A 12,964-nucleotide genomic window follows, 5' to 3' on the forward strand; every position below is an offset into this window, starting at 1 on the left:
TGCTCCTTCAAAAAGCCGGCACAGGCAAAATGGGCCGAATGGCCCCCTCCTGTGCTGTACCTGCCGTGATACTAAAAGGTTACTTACGCTAGTAATTACCAGACTTAACCTTCGGCGACAAGTTTAGTGGGTAATTAATGCGCAAACGCAACGGTTCCTTAAAACTCACGGGGCGGCTGAGGGCGAGACGGCGCTTTCGTGAGGCTAACGGCAGAGCGCCGTAAATCGGCCCAGCAACTTGTGGCCATTCGCAACTCACGGGGTATCTCTTCCTCGCCACGAGTTGCTGGGCCCGATTTGTGAATCAATAACGGTGAGCGTCGTTCAGACACTTTCTCAGCAAAAATCTGGCCCGTTATTTACTATGGAAATATCCAGAGCACTTAGACACCAGGGGCTCAATTTGAAATGGTGGCGGGGGGGCCGGGAGGGGGGGCCGGGGGGCCAGGGGGGTGGTGGTGGAGCGCGTGGCCAACCCGAATAAACAAAACTTACCTTTTCCGACGCAGTCGCGGTGCGATTGATGGCGATTAAAGTTGTTTCCGGGTTTCGCGCCCGGCAGCCACTGATTGACAGGGCTGGCTGCCGACAGGAGCTGCAACGCCGAGGGTGGGGGGGGGGGGCGGGGGGGAGAGAGAGAGAGAGAGAGATCATCCGGCGCTGGAATGGAAGATCGGAGGGGGGAGAGGGGAAGATCAGGGGTGGGGGAGAGGGGAAGATCAGGGGTGGGGGAGAGGGGAAGATCAGGGGGGAGAGGGGAAGATCAGGGGTGGGGGAGAGGGGAAGATCGGGGGGGGAGAGGGGACGATCAGGGGTGGGGGAGAGGGGAAGATCGGGGGTGGGGGAGAGGGGAAGATCAGGGGTGGGGGAGAGGGGTAGATCAGGGGGGAGAGGGGAAGATCAGGGGTGGGGGAGAGGGGAAGATCAGGGGTGGGGGAGAGGGGAAGATCAGGGGTGGGGGAGAGGGGAAGATCGGGGGGAGAGGGGAAGATCAGGGGGGAGAGAGGAAGATCAGGGGTGGGGGAAAAGGGAAGATCAGGGGGGAGAGGGGAAGATCAGGGGTGGGGGAGAGGGGAAGATCAGGGGTGGGGGAGAGGGGAAGATCGGGGGGGGAGAGGGGACGATCAGGGGTGGGGGAGAGGGGAAGATCGGGGGTGAGGGGGGAAGATCAGGGGTGGGGGGAACATCAGAGGGGAGAGGGGAAGATCGGGGGTAAGAATGGAAGATCGGGGGGGAGAGGGGAAGATTGGGGGTGGGGGGAGAGGGGAAGATCGGGGGGAGAGGGGAAGATCGGGGTGGGGGAGAGGGGAAGATCGGGGGGGAGGGGAAGATCGGGGGGAGAGGGGAAGATTGGGGGTGGGGGGAGAGGGGAAGATCGGTGGGGGAGAGGGGAAGATCAGGGGGGAGAGGGTAGAGGGGAAGATCAGGGGGAAGAGGGGAAGATCGGGGGGGAGAGGGGAAGATCAGGGGGGGAGAGGGGAGAGGGGAAGATCAGGGGGAAGAGGGGAAGATCGGGGGGGGAGAGGGGAAGGTCAGGGGGGGAGAGGGGAGAGGGGAAGATCAGGGGGAAGAGGGGAAGATCAGGGGGGAGAGGGGAAGATCAGGGGGGAGAGGGGAAGATCAGGGGGGGAGAGGGGAAGATCAGGGGGGGAGAGGGGAAGATCGGGGGGAAGAGGGGAAGATCGGGGAGGAGAGGGGAAGATCAGGGGGGGGAGAGGGGAGAGGGGAAGATCAGGGGGGAGAGGGAAGATCAGGGGGGAGTAGGGGGAGATTGGAGAGGGACATCGGGGGTTGAGAGGGACACGGAGAGGGAGACATCGGACATCGGAGCAGGGTGGAAAGGGAGGTTGATTTTGTTTTTTCACTTTGTGCAATGTTTTTTTATTTAATTTATTTAGATTACTTTTGTCTGATCCGGCCCTTCACCTGAATCTGAAGCCGTGGGAAAGCCGCCCAGGTAAGTTTAAAATCGTTTTAACGATCTACTATGTCGGACGTAAAGTACCTTACGTACCTCAGTGAGGTACATTTGGTTCTTTAACTATCGGCTTTAATTGCCGCCGGGACTTCGGATCCGGGAAGCGCGCGCGCACGCAGGCGCGTCGGTGGGAAACCCGGAAGTCGGCGGGTTGCGGCCGCTCGGGATTTTTTGCCATTTTCGCAGCCCTCCCCCCGCCCCCCCCCAACACACCCGCAATTTAATTTTAAAATTGAGCCCCAGATGTTGGATTCCCAGATGCCGATGTTTAAGCGATATGGAAAGACTGAGCCCTGTGGGTGTTGGGTTCACATATTTTCAGTGGATGCTCGGAATTCTGTTTGGGAAAAAAAAAAGGAAGAGAAACACTGAACGTGTTTCTAACTGAATCCCTATGTTGGCATCTCAGGTTTCCTCGAGTAATCCAGCCGCCCCCCCCGCCAGCAGCACGCAGCCCCAGTGCAGTAAGAATGACCGGTGAAGGGAAGGAGGACAGAGCCCGGCCAAACGCTGCTTCGGAGATGACTGATGTCGGCCCAGTTGGCCTTTAAGGAGGGGCACCATGGGGCAGAAATTGGCATGCGTCATGCCCACTTCTCGGGCTTGAAACTGGGCGCAAAGCACACCGATTTAGCTCTGGGACGGCCTGGACCCCCCGATCTGCGCAGGCGTTGGTCCCGCTGCCAAATTCGTTGTAGGGCCCATTTCGCGGGCCTTCCCGGGCGGACACGCGAAACAGGCATTAGGCCCCTTGGATATGCAGATCAGGGGCCGAACACCTCTTTAAGGGGCGACTTTGACAAATCAGTCAACCTCATGAGCTGGGGGCAGGGGTCGGGCCTGTCCCACTCAGGATTCTTCAGAGGCCCCTGCGGATGCCAACCAAAGGTAAGTACATAAAAATTTCATTTCAAATTCCATAGAAGTGGCGATCGCCTCCCTCCTCCCTCCCCCACCACATTGCCCTCTCCAACCCCTCCTCACCCCCCTCTACCACCATAGCCCTCTCCAACCTCACCCCCTCCCGGGACTTATTCTGAAGGGGCCTGAAGATCAATTTCTATCGAGATCCTCGGGCGTCTTGCTTCTGGTCTGGGCCTAAGAACAGGCCCAGGCCAATGTTTATCCCCATGTGTGTCTGGTACAGTGAAACACTGTATTGGAGGTCTAACATGCGGCTCCATGAATTGGAGAGATGTAGGTGTGTCCCTGGTAGGTGTTTCCCAGGCCAGATTGTGTGTTATCTCTTTCCAGAGTTCGGGGAGTCCAACTATTTCGGGACTGAATATCAATAGATTATTTGTGAATGATTATTCTTGAAGCCTGGACTGTTTTCGACTCGCAAACTTATGCAGTGCATCATATGACACATAAACGTGTATACCCAACATTACTTAATCAGTTATAGTTATTTAATTTTTGCTACAACATCTCAATCTTCACTTGTCTCTAAAACCCCGATTCTGTTCTGTATCCAGTCCCTTTGTAAAGGGAATGATTGACTGATCCTTAACTGCTTTCGCTGGGAGTCTGCTCCATGTAGCCCCTACTCTAAGCTCTAGTCTAGTTTGAGGCTTGGACAATCCAAGGCTCCCTTTATCCTCAAGTCCCTTTCCACTGCCTACTCCATTGTCATCTCCAATACCAGATGCAAACGCCTCATGGATTTCTTTGTCTCTAAGATTGAGGCCATTTGTGCAGCATCATTTGCTGCTACCTCCCCTTCCTCTGTCCCCGCTCTTCACCTCCACCCTATCTCCCCCCACTTTACCTCTGATTTCCCCGATCGCTTTGCAGTTCCTCCTCCTCCCTCCCCACTCTCCCTAAGCTTATCTCTTCCATGAGACATACCTCCTGCTCCATCAGTCCCCTTCTCACTCAACTCCTGACTACTCAACTACCCTTTCTGGCCCCCATCATTGCCGACATTGTCCTTTGCTCAGACAACGCCTCTCTCCCTTTCAAAAAAGTGTCATCATTGCTCCCACTCCTCCTCAAAGATCTCACCTTGACCCATCTGTGCTCTCCAACTACCACTGCCCCACACCCCCACCCCCCATTTCTATCCTCCCTTTCCTCTCTAAGGCCCTTGAAGATGTTGCCGCCTCCCAGCTCCATGCCCATCATTCCCGAAGCTCCCTATTTGAATCCCTTCAGTCTGGCTTCCACCCAGCACACAGCACCGGGACTGCCCAGGCCAGTCACATCTTCTGTCGCTGTGATCAGGGTTTTGTTATCCCCCCCTATGTCCTTCTCCGCAGTGTACGACATGGTGGACCACACCATCCTCCTCCGTCATTCTCAGCTCTATGGGACTGCCCTCGTGTTAGTCAACTCCAACCCGTGCAAACACAGTTAGCACATCACCCTCTCCAGCAGTGGTTTCGCTTCCCACCCCTGCACACTCGCCACTAGAGTTAGGAAGAATGTAGGAACAGGAGGAGGCCATTCAGCCTCTCGAGCCTGTTCCGCCATTCAATTAGATCATGGCTGATCTGTATCTTAACTCCATCTACCTGCCTTGGTGCCCTAACCCTTAATACCCTTACCCAACAAAAATCTATCAATCTCAGTTTTGAAATTTTTCAATTGACCCCGAGCCTCAGTGGCATTTTGAGGGAGAGAGTTCCAGATTTCCACTCCCCTTTGTGTGAAGAAGTGCTTCCTGACATCACCCCTGAACGGCCCTAGCTCTAATTTTAAGATTATGCCCCCTTGTTCTGGACTCCTCCGATAGCTTCTCTCCATCTACTCGATCAAATCCTTTAATCATCTTAATCACCTCAATTAGATCACCCCTTAATCTTCGATACTCGAGGGAATACAAGGCTGAAGGATCTCCCAAGGATCTTTCATTGGCCCCTTCTCTTCCTTACCTACATGTTGCCCCTTGGTGACATCATCGCAGGCACCGGGTCAGCTTCCTATATGTGCTTATGATGACGCCCAGCTTTACCTCTCCAGCACTTCCCTCAAACTCATGACTACCTCTGTGTTCAACATCAAGTCAGGGATACAGTTGCTCCGCCTGAAACTCTGCTCCTTGCCACTGACCCCATCGCCCGTGGCCCAGCCACTCACTCAAGCTGAACTAGACTGCGTGAAGCCTTGGCGTCCTGTTCCGCCCAGAGCTGAGCTTCACACCCCACATCCTACCCATCACCAAGGCCACTTATTTGCACCTCTGGAACATTGTCTGCAACCGTTCCCACCTCACTACCACCCTCGCTGAAACGGTCATTCAGGCTGTGGTCACCTCATGGCTTGATTTCCCCCAGTGTCCTCCTTGCTGGCTTCCCATTGTCTATAGATTTCAATTCATCCAATATTCAGCTGACCGTATCCTGCCCTATACTCTGTGCCCCACTTGCCTTAATATTGGCTTCCAGACCCCATGACAAATGAATCTTAAATCCTCTTCCTCTCTTCACCTCCCTCCCTGGCCTCATCCCACTCTATCACTGCAACCTCCTCCTGCCTTGTATCCCTCTCGTGCCCCCTCCCTCCCCCCATCTGCCCCTCCTAAGCCCATCAGCCCTTTGATTCAGGCCTTATGTGCGCTCTCCTCTCTTCTTCACCCCGCCAATGATGGTCGAGCCTTTAGCCACTCGGCCCAATTCTCTGGAACTCCCTCCCTCGTGAATTGATATGAATCGGGGTTCATATTAGGTCACAAGGACCACGTTTGCATTTCAACCGAGCTGGGAAATTGCTGGGGCAATCCTGACAGGATGAAGCAAGGTCTTCAGACACAGAGGAGTGGGACTAATTGGATAGCTCTATCAAAGAGCTGGCACAGGTAGGATGGGCCGAATGGCCTCCTCCTGTGCTGTACCTACTATGGTACTATAAAGAGTAGGGCCTATTAGAGACCAAAAGCGTAACCTGTGTGTGGAGGCGGAAGATGTGGGTCTGGTTCTTAATGAATACTTTGCATCTGTCTTCACAAAAGAGGGGGACGATGCAGAGATTGTAGTTAAGGAGGAGGAGTGTGAAATATTGGATGAGATAAACATAGTGAGAGAGGAAGTATTAAGGGGTTTAGCATCTTTGAAAGTAGGTAAATCGCCAGGCCCGGATAAAACGTATCCCAGGCTGTTAAGAGAAGCAAGGGAGGAAATAACGGAAATAGCGGATCATTTTCCGATCCTCCCTGGCTACAGGCATGGTGCCGGAGGATTGGAGGACTGCTAATGTTGTACCGTTGTTTAAAAAGGGAGAAAGGGATAGACCGAGTAATTATAGGCCAGTCAATCTAACCTCGGTGGTGGGCAAATTATTGGAAAAAAATTCTGAGGGACAGTATTAATCGTCATTTAGAAAGGCACGGGTTAATCAAGGACAGTCAGCATGGATTTGTTAAGGGAAGGTCGTGTCTGACTAATATGATTGAATTTTTTGAGGAGGTAACAAGGAGGGCCGATGAGGGTAACGCGTTTGATGTAGTCTACATGGATTTTAGCAAGGCTTTTGACAAGGTTTCACAAGGCAAATTGATCAGAAAAGTAAAAGCCCATGTGCTCCAAGGGAAAGTGGCAAGTTGGATCCAGAATTGGCTGGAAGCAAAGGGTAATGGTCAACGGGTGTTTTTGTGACTGGAAGGGGTCCCGCAGGGCTCAGTACTGGGTCCCTTGCTTTTTGTGGTATATATCAATGATTTAGACTTAAATGTCGGGGGCATGATTAAGAAGTTTGCAGATGATACAAACGTTGATAGTGAGGAGGAAAGCTGTAGACTGCAGGAAGATATCAATGGACTGGTCAGGTGGGCAGAAAAGTGTCAAATGGAATTCAATCCAGAGAAGTGTGAGGTAATGCATTTGGGGAAGGCAAACAAGGCAAGGGAATACACTATAAATGGGAGGACAGTGAGAAGTGTAGAGGAACAGAGGGACCTTGCAGTGCATGTCCACAGATCCCTGAAGGTAGCAGGACAGGTTGATAAGGCGGTTAAGAAGGCATACGGGATACTTTCCTTTATGAGCCAAGGCATGGAATGTAAGAGCAGGGAGGCTATGCTGGAACTGTATAAAACACTAGTTAGGCCACAGCTTGAGTACTGTGTACAGTTCTGGTCACCACATTACAGGAAGGATGTAATTGCACTAGAGAGGGTACAGAGGAGATTTACAAGGATGTTGCCAGGGCTGGAGAATTTTAGCTGTGAGGAAAGATTGGATTGGCTGGGGTTGTTTTCTTTGAAACAGAGGAGGCTGAGGGGAGATTTAATTGAGGTGTATAAAATTATGAGGGGCCTAGATAGAGTGGATAGGAATGACCTATTTCCCTTAGCAGAGAGGTCAATAACCAGGAGGCATAGATTTAAAGTAATTGGTAGAAGGATTAGAAGGGAGCTGAGGAGAATTTTTTTCACCCAGAGGGTGGTGGGGGTCTGGAACTCACTGCCTGAAAGGGTGGGAGAGGCAGAAACCCTCAACTCATTGAAAAAGTACTTGGATGTGCTGTTGAAGTGCTGTAACCTACAGGGCTACGGACCAGGAGCTGGAAAGTGGGATTAAGCTGGATAGTTCCATTTCGGCCGGCACATAAACGATGGGCCGAATGGCCTCCTTCTGTGCCGTAAATTTCTATGATTCTATGATTCTATACAAGAGGCCCTCCAAATGTTCAGGAAAGGATTTCAAAATGTATGTTTTAGTAATGTTCAGCTAGTCTGTGGGAATTAGAAGTCACCAGACACAGATTAAAAAAAAATTCATTTATGAGATCCCTTTTGTCCTGGTTTTAAAAGTTAAGTGTAAATCTTTTCATTATGGAGCCCAGAGGAGCAGGAGCGCCAGGAGGAAAATCGCAGCCTCCCCCCGCCCCGGGCTCACCTCCCCCTGCCCCGGGCTCACCTCCCCCCGCCCCGGGCTCACCTCCCCCTGCCCCGGGCTCACCTCCCCCCGCCCCGGGCTCACCTCCCCCCGCCCCGGGCTCACCTCCCCCCGCCCCGGGCTCACCTCCCACTGCCCCGGGCTCACCTCCCCCTGCCCCGGGCTCACCTCCCCCTGCCCCGGACTCACCTCCCCCCGCCCCGGGCTCACCTCCCCCTGCCCCGGGCTCACCTCCCCCCGTCCCGGGCTCACCTCCCCCTGCCCCGGGCTCACCTCCCCCCGCCCCGGGGCTCACCTCCCACTGCCCCGGACTCACCTCCCCCTGCCCCGGACTCACCTCCCCCTGCCCCGGGGCTCACCTCCCACTGCCCCGGACTCACCTCCCACTGCCCCGGACTCACCTCCCCCTGCCCCGGGCTCACCTCCCACTGCCCCGGACTCACCTCCCCCTGCCCGGGGCTCACCTCCCACTGCCCCGGACTCACCTCCCCCTGCCCCGGGCTCAGCTCCCCCTGCCCCAAACTCACCTTCCCCTGCCCGGGGCTCACCTCCCCCTGCCCCGGGCTCACCTCCCCCTGCCCCAAACTCACCTCCCCCTGCCCCGGGCTCACCTCCCACTGCCCCGGGCTCACCTCCCCCTGCCCCAAACTCACCTTCCCCTGCCCGGGGCTCACCTCCCCCTGCCCCGGGCTCACCTCCCCCTGCCCCAAACTCACCTCCCCCTGCCCCGGACTCACCTCCCCCCGCCCCGGGCTCACCTCCCCCTGCCCCGGGCTCAGCTCCCCCTGCCCCGGGCTCACCTCCCCCTGCCCCAAACTCACCTCCCCCTGCCCCAAACTCACCTCCCCCTGCCCCGGACTCACCTCCCCCTGCCCCGGACTCACCTTCCCCTGCCCGGGGCTCACCTTCCCCTGCCCCGGGCTCACCTCCCCCTGCCCCAAACTCACCTCCCCCTGCCCCGGGCTCACCTCCCACTGCCCCGGGCTCACCTCCCCCTGCCCCAAACTCACCTTCCCCTGCCCGGGGCTCACCTCCCCCCTGCCCCGGGCTCACCTCCCCCTGCCCCAAACTCACCTCCCCCTGCCCCGGACTCACCTCCCCCCGCCCCGGGCTCACCTCCCCCCGCCCCGGGCTCACCTCCCCCCGCCCCGGACTCACCTCCCCCTGCCCCGGGCTCACCTCCCCCTTCCCGGGGCTCACCTCCCACTGCCCCGGACTCACCTCCCCCTGCCCCGGGCTCAGCTCCCCCTGCCCCGGACTCACCTCCCCCTGCCCCGGGCTCACCTCCCCCTGCCCCGGACTCATAGAGTCATAGAGTTATACAGCATGGATAGAGGCCCTTCGGCCCATCGTGTCCGCGCCGGCCATCAAGCCCTGTCTAATCTAATCCCATATTCCAGCATTTGGTCCGTAGCCTTGTATGCTATGGCATTTCAAGTGCTCATCCAAATGCTTCTTGAATGTTGTGAGGGTTCCTGCCTCCACAACCCTTTCAGGCAGTGAGTTCCAGACTCCAACCACCCTCTGGGTGAAAAAGTTCTTTCTCAAATCCCCTCTAAACCTCCCGCCTTTTACCTTGAATCTATGCCCCCTTGTTATAGAACCCTCAACGAAGGGAAAAAGCTCCTTAGTATCCATCCTATCTGTGCCCCTCATAATTTTGTACACCTCAATCATGTCCCCCCTCAGCCTCCTCTGCTCCAAGGAAAACAAACCCAATCTTCCCAGTCTCTCTTCATAGCTGAAGCGCTCCAGCCCTGGTAACAACCTGGTGAATCTCCTCTGCACCCTCTCCAAAGCGATCACATCCTTCCTGTCGTGTGGCGACCAGAACTGCACACAGTACTCCAGCTGTGGCCTAACCAGTGTTTTATACAGCTCCATCATAACCTCCTTGCTCTTATATTCTATGCCTCGGCTAATAAAGGCAAGTATCCCATATGCCTTCTTTACCACCTTATCTACCTGTTCCGCCGCCTTCAGGGATCTGTGAACTTGCACACCAAGATCCCTCTGACCCTCTGTCTTGCCTAGGGTCCTCCCATTCATTGTGTATTCCCTTGCCTTGTTAGTCCCTCCAAAGTGCATCACCTTGCACTTTTCCGGTTTAAATTCCATTTGCCACTGTTCCGCCCATCTGACCAACCCATCTATATCGTCCTGCAGACTGAGGCTATCCTCCTCGCTATTTACCACCCTACCAACTTTTGTATCATCAGCGAACTTACTGATCATACCTTTTACATTCATATCCAAGTCGTTAATGTAGACCACAAACAGCAAGGGACCCAACACCGATCCCTGTGGTACCCCACTGGCCACAGGCTTCCAGTCACAAAAACAACCTTCGACCATCACCCTCTGCCTTCTGCCACTAAGCCAGTTTTGTATCCAAAGTGCCATGGCACCCTGGATTCCATGGGCTCGTACCTTCTTGACCAGTCTCCTGTGCGGGACTTTATCGAAGGCCTTACTGAAATCCATGTATACCACATCCACTGCGTTACCCTCATCCACACGCCTAGTCACCCCCTCAAAAAATTCAATCAAATCAGTCAGACATGATCTTCCCTTGACAAAGCCATGTTGACTATCCCTGATTAATCCTTGCTTCTCCAAGTGGAGACTAATTTTGTCCTTCAGAATTTTTTCCAATAATTTTCCTACCACTGATGTTAGGCTCACTGGCCTGTAGTTCCCCGGTTTTTCCCTACTCCCCTTCTTGAATAATGGTACTACATTAGCGGTTCTCCAGTCCTCTGGCACATCCCCTGTGGCCAGAGAGGTTCTGAATATATGTGTCAGAGCCCCCGCAATCTCCTCCTTTGCCTCACACAGTAGCCTGGGATACATTTCCTCCGGGCCTGGGGATTTATCCATTTTTAGGCCTGCTAAAACCGCCAATACCTCCTCCCGCTCGATGTTAATATGTTCGAGTATATCACAGTCCCCCTGCCGTATTTCTATGTCTACATCGTCCTTCTCCATAGTGAAAACAGATGCAAAAAATTCATTTAGAACCCCTCCTACATCTGCCGGCTCCACACACAGATTGCCATTTTTGTCCCTAATGGGCCCTATTTTTTCCCTAGTCATCCTCTTACCCTTAATATACTTATAAAACATCTTAGGATTTTCCTTTATTTTGCTCGCCAGTGTTATTTCATGGCCCCTCCTTGATCTCCTAATTTCTTTTTTAAGTATCCCCCTGCACTTTTTGTACTCCTCTAGGGCTTCCTCCGTCTTTAGCCTTTTGTATCTGCCAAAAGCCCTCCTTATGGCAGATACAAAAGGCTAAAGACGGACTCACCTCCCCCCTGCCCCGGGCTCACCTCCCCCTGCCCCGGGCTCAGCTCCCCCTGCCCCGGGCTCAGCTCCCCCCGCCCCGGACTCACCTCCCCCTGCCCCGGACTAACCTCCCTCTGCCCCGGGTTGAGTGTGAGAGGTTGCAACCCCTGTGTAGGCACCTGAAGGGGCTGCTTCTCAACTTTTGGTTACCCTTTAGCCCCCACGCCCCAATCTTTGGCTGCCCGGTGCGGAGGTGGTGGATAGTGTGGTGGCCAGAATTGGGGCACAATACTCCAGCTGGGGCCTAACCAGTGTTTTACAAAGGTTTAGCATAACTTCCTTGCTTTATGCCTCTATTTATAGTGCCCAGGATCCCATATGCTTTTTTAACAGCCTTCTCAACTTGTCCTGCCACCTTCAAAGATTTGTGTACGTGAACCCCCAGGTCCCTCTCTTCCTGCATCCCCTGAATTAAAACATAAAGTCCGACTCCAACAGAACCAAAAGGAAACTTATAAAGCCAAATCAGAATGTTTATCAAAGGACACCCTATTCCCAGCAGAAGCCAAGTGTACCAGCAGACACCGTGTGCGCACTCTCTGGGGCCACCCGGTCAGGGGCAAGGCCGCGAGAGAGAGAGGCGGGCGGTTGGACAGACGTCCCCACCAGCCCAACCTTGGAGCGAACCCCCCCACAACACCCTCGTGGGCTGCGTCCACCCTGAGCCTGTGAATTGCGTTTAGTGATTGAGGCCAGAAACTATATCAATCTACCAGATTAGATTGGATGGGCGGACGTAGTAAAAGGGGCTGAAGAGACATGGGCACAGAGCGGGTAAAGGTGAGTATGACCACTTGCTCGAGTGGAGGGTAAATCTGATACAGACTCAATGGGCCGAATGGCCTCTTTCTGGCCATTGGAACTTCTGTGTAATTCTGTGGTCCTTTTTTCTTTTTTTTTCTTCTTTTTTCTTTTCCTTTTTTTTTTCTATTTTACCAAATTAGGCCCCCCTTTTATAAGAAGCGGGGGTGTGGGGTGTGCTTAAAAACTAAAAACCAAACAAACCAAAACCAAGTGTTCAAATTAAAACTTTATTATCCTCGTCCAGGATGCATTCCAGCCCCTGCGGTGCCCACCGGTAATTCTGTGGTCCTCACTTTCTAACTAAGCGATGGCCCCTTTAAATATTTTTTAAAAATGATATACAATGTGCACTTTACTGTGTCTCTAGTTGTGTGTTTTTTTGAGGTGGGGGGGGGGGGTAGTTTTTTTTTTCTTTTACTGACGGGTTCCCCTCTTTTACGAAGGTAATAATTGCATTTATTGCAATCATTTATTTTTAACCAATCCCCATCCTGTGACCTGAACAGCTGTATAAATTTGGTTCCGGGACAGCTGGATTCAGTTGTTTCTCCCTGTAACTTGGTCCCTATTTTGAAGTGGGTGGTTCTGTACAGTCTCTTATCCTGCACTGACTAGCTCGGAGAGAGGAGAGAGAATAAAGACATTTAAAATGGTAAGTGGGCTGAACTCGGGCAGTGTGGCCCAGACCTTCAATCTGTTGAAACTGGAAGAGGAAATTTCTTTGTTTTGTTTTGATTTAAAGTTGTGGATCTGAGCCTGTGGTTTGTGGGGACTCGCAGCTCAGCCTGAGCGATCAGTCCTGGTCAGAGGGGATGGATCACTTTGTAATTGGGATTGTGGGGGCTGCAGGGTGCAGAGTCTGGGTAGATTGAGGAGTAGTGGATTGGGGTTAAATTGGAGGGTGAGGTGAGGGGACAATGGAATCACTTTAAATCAGACTGATCCCAGTGGGGAAATGTTGTAATTACCCCCTGGAGATGGAGGGGGAATCCCATTG

General features: G+C 53.7%; 1 protein-coding gene across 2 annotated transcripts in view; it reads left to right on the top strand.

The window, feature by feature from the left end:
* The first annotated feature begins 1,891 nt into the window (after nt 1–1,891).
* Nucleotides 1,892–12,964, top strand: part of LOC137323497 (tubulin alpha-4A chain-like) — a 33,855-nt gene continuing 22,782 nt past the window's right edge. Inside the window, exon 1 of one of the 2 annotated variants that reach the window (XM_067987017.1) lies at nt 1,892–1,957. Coding sequence is in view for 1 of the 2 variants with exons in the window: in XM_067987016.1 (XP_067843117.1) it covers nt 12,617–12,619 (3 nt within the window). In the remaining variant the exon portion in view is untranslated. Of the gene's footprint in view, nt 1,958–12,492; nt 12,620–12,964 lie in introns of those variants that run through there. The other variant, XM_067987016.1, reaches the window with a different exon arrangement.

This window comes from Heptranchias perlo, chromosome 7 (assembly GCF_035084215.1).
Source record: "Heptranchias perlo isolate sHepPer1 chromosome 7, sHepPer1.hap1, whole genome shotgun sequence".
NCBI lineage: Eukaryota > Metazoa > Chordata > Chondrichthyes > Hexanchiformes > Hexanchidae > Heptranchias > Heptranchias perlo.